The following is a 19,498-nucleotide window of genomic DNA, read 5'->3' on the forward strand; positions in this document are numbered from 1 at the left end:
AAACTTCTATTTGGGGAGGAGGGAGAAAGACAAATGGGACAAAGTGCAAATGTTCTGCTGCCAACAAAAATAATTGGTCATTTTCAGCTCAAACCAACAACATGGCCCCAAAATTTAAATAACCTTTCAGCTGAATCCTAAATCAGATAGAAAAAGGATTTAGGGCTAGTTTTAGTACCATAACCAAATGTGAAATTCAGTTGGCCTCTAATAGATAACATGAAAAAAGGGGGTGTATAACCCCAAAATGTTTGTTTATAGGAATTTTCATTTTGTTCTGATGGGGAGGCAATATTGTCAGTAGGTTGCACTGATTGCAAATAGTGTGAATCGTTCACAAATATTGCACATTATTTCTGAAAAATGCATACTTTGGCTCAGGAAAACATTAAAATTGGGGGATTTCCCCTGTCTTTTATGCAAAAAAAGCATGACATTTCATATTAAAGGACTATACAACATTAATGAGAAATAATGCACACAAAAAAATAGAAACAAGAGCCTGTGTGAAGAAATGCAGTGATGCATTTTGAATTCAGAAATCCAAAGAAGCTCTATGTAATGTAATGTAATTTATTTCTTATATACCGCTACATCCGTTAGGTTCTATGTGTGAGGAGAAGAAAGGCTGATCTGAACAGACCAAGAGAGAGACTTCAGGAAGATAGTAGGAGTAATCTAATGGCTAGAGCAATAGGTTAAGAACCAGAGAGAGCCTGCTTTAAATCCCACTGCAGCTCCTTACGGTTTTGGACAAGTCACATATCCTTTTATTGCCTCAGGTACAAACTTAGACTCTGAGCCCAACGGGGATAGAAAAACACTTACGGTACCTGAATGTACACCACTTGTATCAGTATTGAGACATTAATTAAATTAACAGTATAAGAAAAGAAAGAAATGGGGTGTTAGGAAGAATGGATGTACTTTTTGTCACAAAACATCCTTGGATGCTATAACAGTTTTCGAGGGGTTGATTTTTAATTCTACCCTGAAGTCATTCTTAGCACAAAAGATCTTGGTTTCATATATCCTTACTTCATCAAAGAAAAATAAAAAATATACCAAAGAGCACAGGGTGATTCTTTTTAGATCCTAAGAGATGCCTATTAATACCATTTTTAAAAACCCAACAACACATAAACTAAATATAATGTGATTCACATTCTACTAAATAGAATGTGAATCAGAGAGAAAGTTGGCTGCTATCAGCAAAAAGTTCACTTATTTCACTAATCAGACAAGATATAAAAGTAAAAGAAAAACATAAAGGGAATAACGTAATATCATTTTTATTGGACTAAATCAATGCATTTTGGGATCTTTTTACTAAGGCGCTAGCCCTTTTAGCGCACGCTAATATTTTAGCGTGTGCTAAAATGGCTAGAGCGCCTTAATAAAAGTACCCCCTTTATGATTAGCTTTCAATGGTAAGCCCTCCTTCTTCAGATCAGAAATACGCAAATATCAGTACGCAGTATATGAGGGAATCATGAAAGCATTTCAGTGATTGTTTCACTGAAAGAGGGCGGGGCAAAGTGGACTAACAGCCACTAACATTTCACTAATCAGGCAGAAAAGTAAAACCAAGAATGGATCATCCTGACCTGAAAGCCTGAAACCAGTTGGCAATAGGTATGCGCGTGGCCAAAATATTTTTAGATGTTTCTGGGTTTTTTTCATGATTTTGAACGTTTTTATTTTTTTCTTTTCACACGCTTATTTTAGTGCTTCGACTGTATGTATGTTAGAATATGTTCTAACATATACAAATCACTTGTCCATGGGTTAATTTGCATACCCATAAACAATTACTTATCCACCTGCTAAAATTTCTAAGGCACCTAAACAAGCTGAATGTGCTTCCTAGTTGGAAATCCTACTCCATGTATAAATGTAAAACTGAAGATATAAATAGGAATCAAATATCTTTTACTCATCAATGCAGGATGCTCACCACTGGGTAATTACACCAGTCTACAATGTTTATAACCTGATTTGCACACTGTTATTCATTCAGATTAGTATGAAGGGACAATTTAGGTGCCTAACCCCCTCCTTTACGAATGCATAGTACGGGTTTTAACTCCGGCAGCGGCAGTAACTGCTCCGACGCTCAGGAATTCTATGAGTGTCAGAGCAGTTACCACTACTGCTGACGCTAAAACCCGCACTATGCATTCTTAAAAGAGGGGGTAACCTAATTACCAAAATGACCTTAATAGTTTCAATTATGAAAAAAAATGGATTGGCTGATAGACATCTACCTGATTCTAAAAAAAGATTGGTCTACTGCATGATGCCTAGCAGTGCTTAATGCCTAAGTGGGCATGTTTGTGGATGGAGATAGTCATAGGCGCCGCTAGGCGTGATTCTCTAAAGAACCTGGCACAATGACAGAAAAACCTGAAGATGGACTTTGCAAAAAAATGCAGAAACACTAGCTATTTTATATATAAGCAAAGCTTTAAGTTACAATTGATTGGGGAGCAAGACAGTAGAAAGTAGAGAATGACATGGGGAAAAAATCTGTCCCCGTCCCCGGCCCACCATCCTCTGCACCGCCCCATCACCGCCATTCCCTTCACCGCCCCGTCACTGTCACCGCCATCCCTTTCACCGCCCCGTCACCGCCACTGCCATCCCATTCACCGCCCCGTCACCGTCCCCGCTGCATCCATATAAGCCTTAGTACTGTAATATTTAGCTTATTCCTTTCTTATAAATCAAAGTTCCTGCTGCTGAACTAGAGAAAGAGATGTTCAACTGGCACGGCTTTGTTTATAAATTTTTATCAACACAACTAATATACTACTTTATCCTAAAGCAAAAAATAAATAAATAAATAGAATTTTTTTTTCTACCTTTGTTGTCTGGTTTCTGCTTTCCACATCTTCTCATTCAATTCCTTCCATCCACTGTGTGTCTTCTCTCTGCGTCTTCCATTTGCTGTTACTGTGCCTCTCCCTTCACCCCCCCCCCAATTGGTCTAGCACCCATCTTCTTCCCTCCGCTCCCCCATAGTCTGGCATCTGTCTTCTTCCCACTCTGTCTTCCACATTTCCCTTCAGGGTCTGTTCCTTTCCACCCTCCTTCAATATCTGTCCTATTCCTTTCCACCACCACCCTTCCCTCCCTCCTTTACCATCTGTTCCTTTCTACTACCCTTCAGCTCCTCTCGCGTGGCCTATCTACCTTCCTCCCTCTTATTTTCATGGCACGTTACAATGTAATTTGTGCAAACCACTGGAGCCTGCGAGCTCGGTCCCTGTCCCATCCCCACAAACCATCTCACTTCTGTGCTCCTATTTTCCCCATTTCTAATATCTCCTCTATGTATCTTCCATTGCCGCCGCCCCCCCCCCCGTGTCCATATACCATCCCCATGGCATGTCCCCTTTATGTCTCTGTCCCTATGCCCCATGCACATAATTTCCCCTCTTTCTGTTACCTTCCTGTGTTCAGATTTCCCCTATCTTCCTCTTCCATACTAGTGTGTCTCTTCTTTTCAACCCCATCTAGCTTTTTTCCCTCTTTCTTTCCCCCCTCTCCCCCCCACTGCTTCTAGCATCTGGCTCACCTGCCTGTCCTTCCCTTTCTTTCCTGCTGTGGGTTTTTCTTTCCGTCTTCATCCCCTTGGCCCAGAATCCTTTTCCCTTTCACTCCCTCCTTCCAGTTTGAGCCGGGAACACGAGCGATCGTACGGTCCCCGCAGCCACCACCCGCCTGCCCAATCGATCCTACTGTTTAGCCAGCTCTGTCCCTTCTCCTCACCTTAGTTTGTAGGTTTTCTTTTTCGGCGACCTGCATGCGCGGCTGCTCAGTGTTCAATCTGCTGCAACTTCCTGTTTCTGGTTGCGTCAGAGCAGAAGATCTAAACTAAGCAGCAGCGGGTGCGCGGCTCTTTGGGAAAGCGTGCAGGTCGCCGAAAAAGAAAACCTACAAACTAAGGTGAGGAGAAGGGAGAGAGCTGGCTAATCACTAGGATCGATTGGGCAGGCGGGTATGGGCTGCGGGGACCGCGCGATCCTTCATGCCTCACTGCGGGGACAAGACCATTCACCGCTCCACGGGGCGGTGAATGGCCTTGTCCCCGTCCCCGCAGCGACTGCTAGTTTTCGTTCCCCGTTTTGGCGGGTTACCCGCGGCTAAACGCGGTGGCTGCGGGTAAACCGCCACCGTGTCATTCTCTAGTAAAAAGCAAGAAAAGTAAAGACAGAGAATCACTGCTTCTGATACAGCATGAGGACCATAGTATCTCAGTGTGTTAGGTAGGAGACTTACAATATGTTGGTCACTTGAGAGAAGAGTAGGATGAGAAAATTTATACACAGATTGAGTGTAGGAGGAGAAGTCTCACCCAGTTGCAGAAAAAGATTAGTATAGGTAATGTAGGAGGAAAAAGGTTGTTGAACGTGTTGTATGAGATAAAATGGCTATGCATTTAGCAATATCCATGCAGAGTCACTGAGCTCAAGCTGGTATAAATGCAGATTTTGTCATTCCCAAACATAACATGTTCTACTTGGTAATTTAGTGCTTCTGCTAAGTAGACTGTATTTCAAAGAATTCTCAGTGAACTAAAGGCCAGTGGTCCTACCATACCATGCATACTGTAAAGCATGTCAGACTCCCAGTGCTTTTCCTATTTTGATAGAAGAAAATGAACAATTTCAGCTGAATGTAAGTGACATCTTTATGAATCATGCTGCCATAGGCACAACTTGGGAGATCTATCTTATCTAATGCTTAAGATCATCTGTGTGAATGAATGGGAGAAAGTTCCACATGGCTTAGACATATACAAAAAAATAGATTTTCTGTTCAAAGGGTTGGAATACTGAAACAAAGCTAAAATGATAAAAGCCACATGATAAAAATGAGTCCCCTTGAGTGCTTTTGTGCTTAATGCTGCCAACTAGGCAGTTTCTTGGTTAATTTTCACACTTACATAAAAGGTGAATAATTATATTCGAGGGTTTTCTGTCAGTCTGTGACGACCAGAAAGAACCTGAATTGATCAGTCTCTCGTACTTATGACAGAGAAGAGTAGAATCTGAAACCTAGAATATGTTTGGCTGACACCATCACATGCTGCTAAGGACTATTAATGCCAGCTCAGAATAAAAGTCATTCTCGATCATCCAGGGATCCTTTTACTAAGCCGCGTTAGGGCTTTAACACGCGGAATAGTGCACGCAAAAATTGCCGCGCGCACTAGACCTTAACGCCAGCATTGAGCTGGCATTGGTTCTAGCCACGTAGCGCGAGTTTAGCATGCGCTAAAAACGCTAACGCAACTTTGCAAAAGGAGCCCCAAATCCCACTGTCTCTGCATGCTTATTCCAGCAAATTGAGCAGAGAAAACGTAGCAGCTTTTAGAGATGAGCAAACAAGTCAAAGTGAAATTCGAACTAGGGGAGTTCAGCCTGATTTGGAGTTTGACAAAATTTTCACCGATTCAGAGACAGTGCCAAAGAAATTTGAAAAAGCTGAAACATATTCAAGTCCTTGTGTTTGCATTTTCCAAAAGTCCAAAGTAGAATACAAATCGATTCAAGATGGCTGTAAACGGGACAATATGAGAGAAAGGGATTGATGTGGGTTTACATTAGGATGCATTATTTTACCGTTAACCCCAGTTATTATTAACTAGTTGTCATTGCATAATATGGGACCTGTGCTGAAATAGCATGAGCTAGGGGAGACACTATCGATGTGGGTTATTAGTAAGATGGGTTATTTTAGCACAGAGTCCCATTTCATGCATTGAGGCCTTGTGGTAAAATAATAGCCTGCATTGATAACACCCCCCCTAGATAGTACAATAACATATCTTAGCCCCTAAGGTTGCATAAAACGGACCCTGTGCTAAAATAGCACCTCAAGAAAGACATGGCAGTACTCGAGGGAGTACAGAGGAGGGCGACTAAGCTGATAAAAGGTATGGAAAATTTTCCATACGCTGACAGGTTAAAAATGCTGGGGCTGTTCTCCCTGGAGAAGAGGAGACTTAGAGGGGACATGATAGAAACCTTCAAAATCCTTAAGGGCATAGAGAGAGTAAATAAGGACAGATTCTTCAAACTGAGGGGAGCCACAAGCACTAGGGGTCACTCGGAGAAATTGAAAGGGGACAGGTTTAGAACAAATGCTAGAAAATTATTTTTTACACAGAGGGTGGTGGACACAAGGAACGCGCTTCCGGAGGAAGTGATAGGCCAGAACTCTGTACAGGGGTTCAAGAAGGGTTTGGATAGGTTCCTGGAGGATAAAGGGATAGAGGGGTACAGATAGAACTTGAGGTAGGTTATAAAGGTGGTCAGAAACCACTTCACAGGTCGCAGACCTGATGGGTCGCCGCGGGAGCGGACCGCTGGGCGAGATGGACCTCGGTCTGACCCAGTGGAGGCAACTTCTTATGTTCTTATGTTCTAACCCATCTTAGGGTTACCATATGGCTCCAGAAAAGGAGGACAGATTGAGATATCCAGGTTTTACTTCTACTGAAAGCAATAGAAGTAAGAAGAACAGATAAAGATATCTAGGTTTTACTTCCAGTGAAAGCAATGGAAGTAAAACCCGGATGTCTCAATCTGTCCTCCATTTTCTGGACCTAAATGGTAACCCTAACCCATCTTTAACGGTAGCCCACGTTGATAAATACCCTTTTTGTTACTAATAACAGGGGTTAACAGTAAAATAACCCCCCCCACACACACACACACACACACACTTTTTAACAAAACAATAGCACATTTTTTCAGTGCCAGCCACAGCGGTAACAGCTCCAACGCTCATAGGAATTTTATGAGCATTGGAGCTGTTACCACCGCGGCCGGCACTAAAAACCACACTACTGTTTTGTAAAAAAAAAAAAGGGAGGGGATATGTCTTAATGGAAATTCACTTTGATAATTTCCCCTCTTTATGTGTTTCAGATTTCTTCAAAAGTGTTTTCCAATCAATTTATTTAAGGCACGTACATTTCAAAGTTCAATATACCCATGTGGTACCTTGCACAAGTAATCTACAAAAACTACTTATACTGTATAGCTCAGTATCATAATTTTTTTTTTTTTGGCGGGGGGGTTGACTGGAAACCAGCATGGTCAATTACCATGCTGATTAAGCCAATTAAAGAAAAATAGGTGTGGATTCAGAACTTGGGTGTTGCTAGGCAACCACAATTAGGGAGCCTAGTGGTGCCTAATGTAGGCTCTGTTTATAGAATGTAACCCCAAGCGTTTTTGCAATTTAGCGTGAATTCATCAAGGGACGCTAATTGATTTAGCTCATGCTAAATGCTAAGACATCCATAGGAATGTAATGGACATCTTACGGGTTCTTTTACTAAGGTGCAGTAGCTGATTTAGCGCAAACTAACTGATTTAGCGCGCACTAAACACTAACGTGTCCATTATATTTTAAAAGAGGGGGTTAGTGTTTAGCACATTCTATTTATTACTGCATACTAATGAGAAGAGTGTCTTTTAATAAATCCCCCCTTAATAAGTTATATGTTCAAAAACATGTGTTGTTTATTCCCTTTCCAGTCCTTTCCCTCTTTTTACTTTTTTTTTTTTTTTTTGAGTAAATAAAAAAATATATATATTAAAAGAAGGATAGTCTTTCAAGGTCCATATTGTGCTTGCTCACATAATTTCTGAATTTCTATATACAACTAAGATCATAAAAGGTTGCACAGTTGAAAACATTCTACCATCCTGATTCAAGAGGCAGTCCACCTTCTCCGGTTAACAGAGTTACAAATGCCAACCAGCCTCCTGAAGACAGAGCACTCCCAAAATGTTCGTGGAAGAGATGTACCATACTGCTTCAGCAAATCAGACACAATCCTGTGAATGGAACTCCAATCAATCAAAGAATGGGGCTCATTTTCAAAAGAGAAAAACATCCAAAACATGGCATAAATCGGCACATGGAAGTTTTAATCACCAAAACATCCAAGTGCTGATTTTTGAAACAAATTTTTTTAGATGTATTGAAGGGCATTCACCCTCCATGATGTCTAAATGTTAAAGGGGTGGGGGTGTGTATGAGGTGTAGTTTGGGTGGGCTTAGCACTTGGAAGTCTTGCAGGGCTAATCAAAACGTTTTCAAGACGTCCAGAACATCATGTAGATGTTCGGAGTTAGACCTGTTTTAAAAGTGAATAGGGACCAAAAAAGTACCCAAATTGGCCACACTCCCCCAGTGGTCACTGACCCCCTCCCACCACCCCAAACTTGTAAATGAAATAGTACATACCTCTCTCTAGAAGAGCAACAACAGGTATGGGAAAGCCTAGTAAAGTAACTCACAGATGTCTTAAGTATCTTGATGGGTGGCCACTGAACCATAGAGAGGAGAACCCAGGCCCATAAGCCACTCTACCCACTACGTCTATGATGGCAAGTGTGAGCCCACCCAAACCCTACTGCACTGCCATATAAGTATCACTTGCAGCAATAAGGGCTACTAGGGTGGTAGACAGGTGGGTTTTAGGGGAGTTTTAGAGGGCTCACCATACACTAAAAGGGGGTTCTGGTGAAAGATATACCTAGCAGTCTGTATGTGAAGTTCACCGCAGTGCCCCCTAAGGTGCCTCACTGCCCTATTGGGATGTCTGTATGGCAGTCAATTAAAATGCTGGCCCCTCCCAGGTTCAAATGGGCTTGATTTAGACATTTTGAACATAGTTGTTTTTGTAAATTAAAATGGCCCAAAAAGTTAGACGTACTACTGGGCAAGACTTCCAAATACGTTATTTAAACAACAACAAAATATTGGAAGTCTAGAAGTTTGAAATTGAATGTTTCCTCACCTTGACATTTGGACGTCTTGTGAGATACGTACAAATTCAGACTTAGACACACTATCAAAAATGTCCTTCCACATGTTTTCATATTTATATGAAGATAGGAGGTGCTTTCATATAGTAAATCTAAGTCATCTATGCAGAACTATGCATCTGACTGCTCTATAGTGTGACCAAGAAGGCTCTGCACCCATTTTTGGTCCCCTTTAAGAACCAAAAGAAGATCAGTGCTGGAGTTAGAAAAGCACGCCAAAAGCCCAGACTACATTCCATGACTGATTTGGCTGCCTATCCTGATAGAGCCACTCCTGAGCATGAACCCTGGCAGGATGACATGAGGGATAGAGAGGTTGAAATTATGCCCAGGCAGAAAGCAGCTGTATGCAAACCTTAATCCAGAAAGCAAAAACAATGCCCTGTATTTAGAAAATTCAGCAATATGCAGAATGACCATAGGGGGAGCTCAAGAGAGCCAGATTCCAGGCTAGGTGCATGTAGGTTTGAGGCTCACACATTGATAAGCAGGGAACTTTCATTCCTCAGCAGAAGGCAGAGGAGCAGTGGCGTACCAAGGGGGGGGGGGCGGGGGGGGGGCGGTCCGCCCCGGGTACCAAGCCCTGAGGGGGTGCTCCCGGTCCGGTCCAGTTACCCCCCCCTGCGCCGGGTGTCGCGTCTGGAAACAGCCTGCAGCAAGATCGCGATGCCAGAGATCTTTGCCTGCTTCGACTGTTTCCTCCGCCACGGTCCTGCCCCTCCTCTGATGTCAGAGGAGGGGCGGGACCGCGGCGGAGGAAACAGCCGAAGCAGGCAAAAATCTCTGGCATCGCGCGATCTTGTTGCAGGCTGTTTCCCCAGGGCAGTAGCGTACCAAGGGGGGCGAGGGGGAGGTCCATCCCGGGTGCCGCCTTAGGGGGGGGTGCACAGCTGGCCCGGTCCCTATCGCGCTCCTACCCTCCCAGCGAAAGCAGCATCGGCGCCATTATCGAAAAAGGTAATGGCGCCAGGCCTTGGAGCACCAAGGCAGACCGCTTCTCCCCCCTCCCAGCCGAAACCCCGCTGACCATCCTATCTCTCCTCCTCCAAGTGAACCTTTCCGACCCTCCCAGCGAAAGCAGCAAACCTCCCTCCAGTAGCGTCGGCTTTATCCTCCCTCTGCCGCATCACTGATGACGTCATCAGTAACGCGGCAGAGGGAGGAGAAAGTCGCGAAGGAGGTTTGCTGCTCTCGCTGGGAAGGTCGGAAAGGTTCACGGGGGGGGGGGAGATAGGAGGGTCAGCGGGGGTTCGGCTGGGAGGGGGGAGAAGCGGACTGCCTCGGTGCTCCATTACCTTCTTCGGGCAGCAGCAGCGTTTACAATTCGCTGCTGTTGCCGGCTTCAGGCCTTGTTCTCTGCCGGGTCCTGCCTACTTCCAGTTTTCATGAAGACAGGACCCGACAGAGAGGAAGGCCTGAAGCGGGCAACATCAGTGAATTGTGAATGCTGCTGTTGCCCGATGAAGTTCAGGACATCGGGGAAGGAGCAGGGAGAAATCGGCTGCTGGCTTGGGGGTGAGGGTAGGGAAAGAATCGTGGAAGTGGAGAAATCGGCACGATGGCTTTGTGCAGACTAGGGGGAGAGAGAAAGAAAGGAAAAAATTAAGAGGGGGGGCCAGGGGGAGAGAGAAAGAAAGGCAGAAAAAAAGAGGGGGACCAAGGGGAGAGAAAGAAAGGCAGAAATAAAGAGGGGGACCAAGGGGAGAGAAAGAAAGGCAGAAATAAAGAGGGGGTCAAGGGGGAGAGAAAGAAAGGCAGAAAGAAAGAGGAGGGCCAGGGGGAGAGAGAAAGAAAGGCAGAAAGAAAGAGGGGGACCAAGGGGAGAGAAAGAAAGGCAGAAATAAAGAGGGGGGTCAAGGGGGAGAGAAAGAAAGGCAGAAAGAAAGAGGGGGGCCAGGAGGAGAGAGAAAGAAAGGCAGAAATAAAGAGGGGAGCCAGGGGGAGAGAGAAAGAAGAAGGATCAGAAGAAGGACCAGAGACTCATGAAATCACCAGACAAAAAAGTAGGAAAAATGATTTTATTTTCAACTTAGTGATCAAAATGTGTCCGTTTTGAAAATTTATATCTGCTGTCTATATTTTGCACTATGGCCCCCTTTTACTAAACCGCAATAGAGTTTTTTAGCGCAGGGAGCCTATGAGCGTCGAGAGCAGCGTGGGGCATTCAGCGCAGCTCCCTACGCTAAAAACCGCTATCGCAGTTTAGTAAAAAGGGAGGGGGAATATTTGTCTATTTTTGTATAGTTGTTACTGAGGTGACATTGCATAAAGTCATCTGCCTTGACCTCTTTGAAAACCCGCGGAATATAAATGATAATTAACATTTTCTCTGCGTACAGCGTGCTTTGTGTTTTTAAAATTTTATTGTTGGTAGATCATTTTGACTTGGCCACAAAGGTAAGGGGGAGGGAGGGAGGGGAACTGCTGAAAGACATCTAATAATCCTTGCAGGCTTGACTGCAGGGAATTATTTTTGTAAAATCATGTTTTGTTATGTGACTGGCATTATCTAGACTTTAATTTCTATGAATGAATAGAATGAAAATGATATAAAATTACTTGCTTGTTTTTATGTGCGTGCGCTGAAGGAAAGTGGAGAGAGAGTGGGCTGAGGATGCTGAAGGGAAATGGGGAAGAGAGTGGGGAGAAGACGCTGATTTATAAATTGACAATTGTACAGAATATTGTTTCTTTTTATACTTTAATATAAACAATTCAAGGCTTGTGTGGATGGAATCAGGTGGTTTGCGGGGATGGGGACCGAGCTTACGGGGATTAGTCCAATAAAATTGTATTTTTTTATATCTCATTATTTGTTTTATTTTTATTTGTTAATTTATAAAGTGGTGATTGTTATGTATCAGTTTTTTCAAATTTACATCTACTGTCTTTATATTTTGCACTGTATTAGAGGACATGTGTTACTGTTTTTTGTGGTGTTGCATTGTATCCAGGGTCTGGTTTCTTGGAGGATCAGTTTAACTTTTGTCTACATATTTCTATTTTTAGTTTGTGATTATTCCATTTTGGGCGAGGGTGTATCTCTGTTCTGTGTGTATGAAAAAGACATAGTTTTCAGTTGGCATTGACTACAGGACCAATTGACTGTGCGGGATCTGGCTTGTTTAGTTTTACAATGTATGTGTTGGTGTTCTAGTGCTCACTGCAGTGTTTAAGATGCAGCCTTTTCCTAGGTACACTCTTGTGGTGCGATATGTAGATTGGTACTAAAAATCATATTTTTCATATAGATGGGGGGGTGTCAAAAAATGATGGGCCCTGGGTGCCACATACCCTAAGTACGCCACTGCCTGCAACTACTCCATATGTACTTCTAATGTCATGACAATTTAGACATAATTTATGTTTTGTTATGTTTGGAATAATGGTTACACATATGAGGTTCAATAAAAGAAAATTTTCACTGCCTGTTTCTATTCTGACCATTTATTCCATTTCATGGTTATTGCAAAAAAAAAAAAAAAAAAAAATTTTACATGGGGGGGGGGGGGGGGGGTGTCAAAAAATGATGGGCCCCGGGTGCCACATACCCTAGGTACGCCACTGCAGAGGAGCAAGACTTCCTGGGAGTGAACTCAGCTGTTGGCAAGGTAATGATCAGAAAATAGTAGAGGCTGAAGAAGCTCCTCATTCCTCTCAGGTGGATGCTCTAAACCTGGAAGAGCCCATGGAGTTTACAGACCAGCTTGCTGCAAGAGGAGAATAAATGGAACCTATGGAAGTGAGTTGAAATGGGGCAGCTTACTGTGTTGCCTACCTAAAAGCCTTAAGTGAGAGGATTTTGTTTTGCCTAAAATGTATAGACTGAATTCTGGAGGGTTTTCCTTTTCCCTCACTAAAGCCAATGATATTGAACTGTGAAAAGTAAAGGACAGCCATTGCAGTGTTTGTTACACTTACTAGAGGATGGTCACAGTCCTATGCTGATTAAGAAATGGTTTGTGTTTCTAAAGTTCAGAGTTTTCCTTCTTTTTACTGTTTTGTTTCATTTTGGGAGGAATCTGCTAATATATCTTGGTAAGGTATTGATGGAAGCTTTAAGAAACCATAGAAAGAAGACTCAGCAATCCTCCCTGTCCAGCTCTTAGAAGATGGAGGCTTCAGCTGTGTTAAACCAAAGTCAGTTGAACAGACATTGTGAGGCAATTCCAATGAACTGTGGTGGTAAAGACTGTTGTCAATTAGAGGTTGGAAGCAAGGACATTTTTGTTTGTGGAAAAGCCTAGGCCCAAGAGTGAGCTTGGGTGTGCCTTTTTGCCTATAGAAAAGCTTATTTTCAGCAAACTGTGTTTTGTGCCTATTTTTGCCTTTAAGGAATGTTGCACCTATTCTTTTCTTTGCCTAACTGAAATGCTGCTTATGGCTATTTGTTTTGAGGAGTAAAGACACACTATTATATGAACTTCAAGACTGTTTAATTTGAAAAATAATCTTCTTAACTGGGTTTGGCACTTATACCCTGACAAGTTACCTGTAGGGCTTTCCCCCTGTTGGGAAGTGTGCCAGTCCATTGTTTGCCACCAGACAGGGTCCCCGCCATGCATTCTGCGGCCCCCCTGCAGCAACAGTAGACTCTGACAAATATATAATCACAAAGCCTTCTCTTGTAATTATGCAAAACCATGCTAAACTTAAATGTGTCTAATGTACACACACGATACTATTCAAATCACTCAAATAATTGTGACACTTATTTAAAACAAGATAGTACTTAGCTTGCGCTGGCTCATGAATGGAAAAGCTACACAGTGCTGGAATTCAGCAATTGTCATAGTAAGATATGCAAAACAAAATGTATTTATTCAATTTTCTATACTGTTCTCCCAGGGGAGCTCAGAGTGGTTTATATGAATTTATTCAGGTACTCAAGCATTTTTTCCTATCTGTCCTGGTGGGCTCATAATCTGTCTAATGTGCCTGGGAAAATAGGGGGATTAAGTGACTTGCCCAAAGTCATAAGGAGCAGAGTGGGTTTGAACCCACAACTTCAGGGTGCCGAGGCTGTAGCTATAACCACTGTACCACACTGTCCCACACTGTCCCCTAGAGCCCAACTCTATGAGTTTTGTTGAATACTTCTTTAGAGGATGAGGGCTCTCAAAACCGTGCTTGTGGTTGAGGAGGTGCAGTAGTATTAGGATGTCATCTCCTCAGCTGCTTCATATTCTCTTGGTCCATTACTCCTCTTCCATGAAGAAGGCATGGCCAAAACACTTTCTGAAATCATCTGTATGTAACAATCAGTGTAGCATATTCTATCCTTGAGCATTTTGGAAACACTGTTTTTGAGATACCAGCTCATCTATATCAGTGGTCCCCAACCCTGTCCTGGAGGACCACCAGGCCAATCGGGTTTTCAGGTAGCCCTAATGAATATGCATGAGAGATATTTGCATATAACGGAAGTGATAGGCATGCAAATCTGCTCCATGCATATTCATTAGCGCTAGCCTGAAAACCCAATTGGCCTGGTGGTCCTCCAGGACAGGGTTGGGAACCACTGATCCATATAACACTGCCAACTGAAGAAGTTGAACAACTGAAGAATCTGGAGTTCCTCATGAGTTGGGGAAGTAGATGTTTTGGAACTGAGCAACATTTAGAGGCAAGTTATCAACCCGGGCTACTGTAAACTCAAGTTATTTTAAAACAGGGTTCTACTGTATTTTATACAAGACACTATGCTAAAACATCCTTCCCTGTGATAAAAATAACTCAACTTAGCAGTCCAGGTTGACAAATCCCTCATATCTATGAGCTGAAACTCCAAAATTATGATAATTAAGTACGTGCAATGGACTTTGAATGACTTTATATTTTATTTGCAAAAAGAAATTTAAAAATGGGTGCATATCAGAGAGTAAATGGTGCTTCAAAATTTTTAATACCAGTATCACTTTTGATGGACAACTGTTACTAATACTCCCAGGAGTCTTTCCCTTCTTGTTTTCATTATTACGATTTAGGGCTCCTTTTACTAAGCTGCGTACGCTAGACGCTAACGCCAGCATTGATCTGGCATTAGTTCTAGCCGTGTATCATGGGTTTAGCGTGCGCTAAAATCCCGCGTGCGCTAAAAACGCTATCGCAGCTTAGTAAAAGGAGCCATTTTATCTGAACTTAAATATTTTTGACCCTAAGATAAATAGGTATGTTTCTTTGTGTGCATTTTTCCATGTTCGTCAAGTTGCTTATCAAGCCTATTTCGAAGATGTGTGCACATTGTTATAAGCTTCGGCACTAACACAGCTATGCATCCCAAAGGTCTCATTCCAATAAAGTGACTTTGATACCTAGGAGACTTCATTAATATTTATAAATAAGCAGGAGAACCTCTGCACTTCAACAATACATGGAATAATTGCTCAGAGGGATATAATAGAGTGTTATCAATGTTCATTAGAATAATAGAAAATCTATATTCCTGTAAATAACCTGCTATTTTTTTCTTACTGCATCTCTATTTTTATTTTGTGCTGTTATTATTATTATATATTTTTTTGGCTACAATGGCTCAATTTCTAGGAAGAAAGATGTAATTATCACTGGCAGACACAGAATAAAATATTATCTGATTAGTTCTAAAGCAAAGGCAATATTCCAGTTGAACTGTTGATTGTTTCCAGTGATTAAAATTACTATTGTCTTGGCTTCAAAATGAATCCAATAAAAAGCATGCTGCTTTCAGAAATTGAACCAAACCTCCCAAGGTATTTCTATTAAGGCAATCTTTGTAACAGAAGAATTTTTTAATATATACAGATGCAATATGCAATGCATATGTTATCCTTCACTGACATCAGATACATTTAATTCATTGATAAAATGAACAAAAAAAAGGAAACTACTTACCTTTGAGCCCCGTTCATTAAAAATAATTTCAACATCTAAGATTTTACCAAATTGCTGCAAAGAAATGGGGAAATGTTACTTGAACAAAAGAAAAACTGGTAAATATTTAAAACAAATATTAACTTGCTACCATTTTGCCAGTAGCGGTATAGATACAATTACCTGGGAATAACGGAGGCAGTTAAAACTGGGTGCTAATATTTAGGGCCACAATTTGGGATCTTTTTTACTAAACGGCGCTAGAGGTTTTTAGCATGGGCCGGCAAGGTAAATGCTTTGACATAGAGAATGACACGGTGACAAAATTCATCACCGTTCCCATCCCGCGGATAACCGCGGGAAACCATCTTCATGTCATTCTTTAAGGAGAGAGGAAAGAATCAGAGTATAATTGGGCACAAACACTGACCCGCAAGCTTTGCTTTGAAGAATGCTGATGTAGAAGGACCGAGGTTGAAATAGACACTAGAAATTGACATGGGATTATTTCCCGCGGTTATCCGCGGGGACGGGAACGGTGATGAATTTTGTCACCCTGTCATTCTCTACTTTGACACTCAGAATTCTTATAAGCATTGGAGCATTTACCTCACCAGTCAGTGCTAAAAACCTCTAGCGCCGTTTAGTAAAACCCAGTGTTTATGAGGCTGCGAGCCTATTCTACAAAAATGCATGGGGGAGAGAGTTATCAACGTGGGCTATCTTTAAGATGTGTTATTTTACAGTTAACCCTAGTTATTAATAACTCAGTGCATAAAATGGGACTGTGTTAAAGAACATGAGTAAGTAGTAAAAACATTGGGCTCCTTTTACTAAACCACAGTAGAGCTTTTTTACCACGGGCCAGCAAGGTAGATGCTCCAACACTCATTCCGTTCCTATGAGTGTCAGTGTATTCACCTCGCCGGCCCACAGTAAGAAGCTCTACCTCAGTTTAGTAAAAGCCAGCAGAAGATCTTAATGGTATCTCAGGTTGATAACTTTTTCCCTTAGTGCAGGGATGTCAAAGTCCCTCCTCGAGGGCCACAATCCAGTCAGGTTTTCAGGATTTCCCCAGTGAATATGCATTATAAAAAAGGCATAAATTGTATGCGGAGAAGGTGTTGTATAGGTGTTTTATAGAAAGCAATAAACTTGTGAATACTTTATTTGGGATAGTGGCAATAGTAATTTATTTATATTAAAGTACAGCTCTTTCTATTTATGTAAAGTACAATGAATATGCATGAGATCTATTTGCATGCACTGATTTCATTGTATGCTAATAGATCTCATGCATATTCATTGGGGAAAACCTGAATGGATTGAGGCCCTCGAGGAGGGACTTTGACACCCCTGCCTTCATGTATGAAGAGTTTCAGTCTCTGGAAACCAGAGCTGATATTATGATGTCATAATGCCTTCTTCCACCAATGCTTAAGAACCAACCTGATCAGTGATATCACAATGGCTTCACTGCCCTTTACTTGTCTCACTTTTCTTACATATTGCAGTGATTTTGAATTATAGAGACATTTCCTTTAAATAAAGGGATAAGTTATCAACTAGGCTATTATTAAGACATGCTATTCTACTGTTAACCCTAGTTATTAGTAACTAGGTCTGATTGCATAAAATGGGATGTGTTCCGTGAGTATGTGGTTAAAAAAAAAAGATCTTAATGGTAGCTCAGGTTAATAACTCACGTCCCTAAGGTACATAAGTATTCATATAGAATACAAGTCAGCATTGGCATCAGTGCGCTTATACAGTATTCAGGCACACATACTTACCTTAGGTCTATGACTGGCATTTATGCATTTAGATGACAGTATTATCTAAAATAAGCATGTAAATATTGGCTTCCACCTATGCTTTGCTTATAACCCTAATGTATGAAAGCCCTTGCAGTTATGTGTTAAGTCATTTGTGTGCTAAGATTATAGAACAGTGCTAAGCAGGTGGCCACCATTTACCAGCGTAAACTCCCAAATTCTATAAAATGTGTACAAAATTTTGGTCATATACCCAAACTGCGTTCACAATGTAGTTGAATAACAAGCTGATTAGTGCCAATAACTGGCTTTTTAAGAAATGCTAATGGGCTCGACCATGGGCACAATAACTTGGCCGAGCATGCATGAGGGGTGGTGGAGGAGAGTAATAACTGGTTGGGTAAGAAGGGATTAAAAGTGGATGATGTAGTTATGGAGGGCTGGGAGAATGGGGATTGGTGCTGGAGGGAGGAAGGGAGGAGTTTGAGATGGAATGTTAGTGCAGAGGTTTTTGGCGGGTTTTTATTGTGTGGAATAGGGTGGAAGGAGGGGAGTGTGGGAACGGGTAGGAGAAAAGGTCCCACCCATCCTTCCTGGCTTTTTCGGCTAGCCAGAGGCAGGGTAGCCTGCGCGATTCTGTCACAGATTTGCCAGTAAGGGGAATGGTTTTGAGGTTTGAAGGGTAATCATTTTGATGATAAAAGGATATGGTTTGAGTGCGTCAAAATCTTTAATGACTAGGCTTTTTTGGGTACTAGACAGAGGCTGTACAATGCAACAAAACAATAACAAAAAAATCATTTGCAGTCATGAGAAACCAGAGGCAAGTCTGAAAATTCTTCGACAGAAAACAATTCCAACTCTTGGTACAATCCCTAATCCTAGGTCTAATAGACTACTGCAACATACTATATCTCCCCTGCACATCAACCATGATAAAACAACTACAAACAATACAAAACACAGCCCTAAGACTGGTCTACTCACTGAAGAAATTTGACCACATCACAGAGGCATACCATGACTCACATTGGCTCCCTTCAAATTTTACTGGCTACTATTTATAGCAATTTATTGGAGACAGCCCAGCCTATTGGAACAATTGACTAATTCAATCCACCTCAACAAGACATAGGAGAACCCATACACCATTCACACACACTCCAACCAAAACCGTCAAAAGAAAAAAACAGTACGACAACCTCCTAGCCACTCAAGCTGCAACACTTGACATCCAAGTCTACAACCTATTGACCTTGACCACAGACTGCAAAACCTTCAAAAAAGAAATAAACCCTTCTATTCAAAAAACACATAAAACCGAACTAACTCAATCAAAATGTCCCAAGCATCACCTGCAACTACTCCATATATACTTTTAATACCATGACAATTCAGATGTAATCCTTAGCAACTCAAAGAAATGTACAAACTACTCCCTAAATACTACTAATGTCCTGATAATCCATTTGTAATCCGCCTTGAACCGCAAGGTAATGGCAGAATAGAAATCCCTAATGTAATGTAATATAATGGTAGCTCAAAGGCTGGTATAAATGATCAAGCCAAATTGTTGTTTAGGTGCATAACTGCTGGTGTTCTGTAACCCGTATACTTCTGACCAACTCATGCCCCTCCCAGGTTCATGTCCCCCTTTCAGGAACACAATTTGTATCCTGCATGCAGTTTGTAGAATATTGTACTGACTAAAGGCAGGTATATGCATAACTGCAACTTTGTGCCAATAAAAAGGACAGTTATTAATGCAGGCTATTGTTGTGAGGTTATTTTACCACAAATTGGATTATTTTAGTACATAAGAACATAAGAGTTGCCATACTGTGACAGACTGAAGGTTCATCAAGCCTAGTATCCTGTTTCCAACAGTGGGCAAGATATCAAACAGAAAAATACCCCAGATTTAATGCTGCTTATCCTAGGACTTTTGTTTTAGGAAATGATTCAAACCTTTTTTAAACTCTGATAAGCTAACTGCTTTCATCACGTTATCTGGCA

At 41.8% G+C, this 19,498-nt stretch overlaps 1 protein-coding gene across 29 annotated transcripts in view; it reads right to left on the minus strand.

Moving 5' to 3' along the window:
* RBFOX1 (RNA binding fox-1 homolog 1) overlaps nucleotides 1–19,498 on the minus strand; it is a 520,491-nt gene that overhangs the window by 414,153 nt on the left and 86,840 nt on the right. For all 29 annotated transcript variants that reach the window (XR_004536479.1, XR_004536480.1, XR_004536481.1 and 26 more), the window contains one exon: nucleotides 15,729–15,782. Coding sequence is in view for 26 of the 29 variants with exons in the window: in XM_033914629.1 (XP_033770520.1) it covers nucleotides 15,729–15,782 (54 nt within the window). In the remaining 3 variants the exon portion in view is untranslated. The remainder of the gene's footprint in view (nucleotides 1–15,728; nucleotides 15,783–19,498) is intronic.

This window comes from Geotrypetes seraphini, chromosome 11, assembly GCF_902459505.1.
Source record: "Geotrypetes seraphini chromosome 11, aGeoSer1.1, whole genome shotgun sequence".
In the NCBI taxonomy this organism is placed as follows: Eukaryota; Metazoa; Chordata; class Amphibia; order Gymnophiona; family Dermophiidae; genus Geotrypetes; species Geotrypetes seraphini.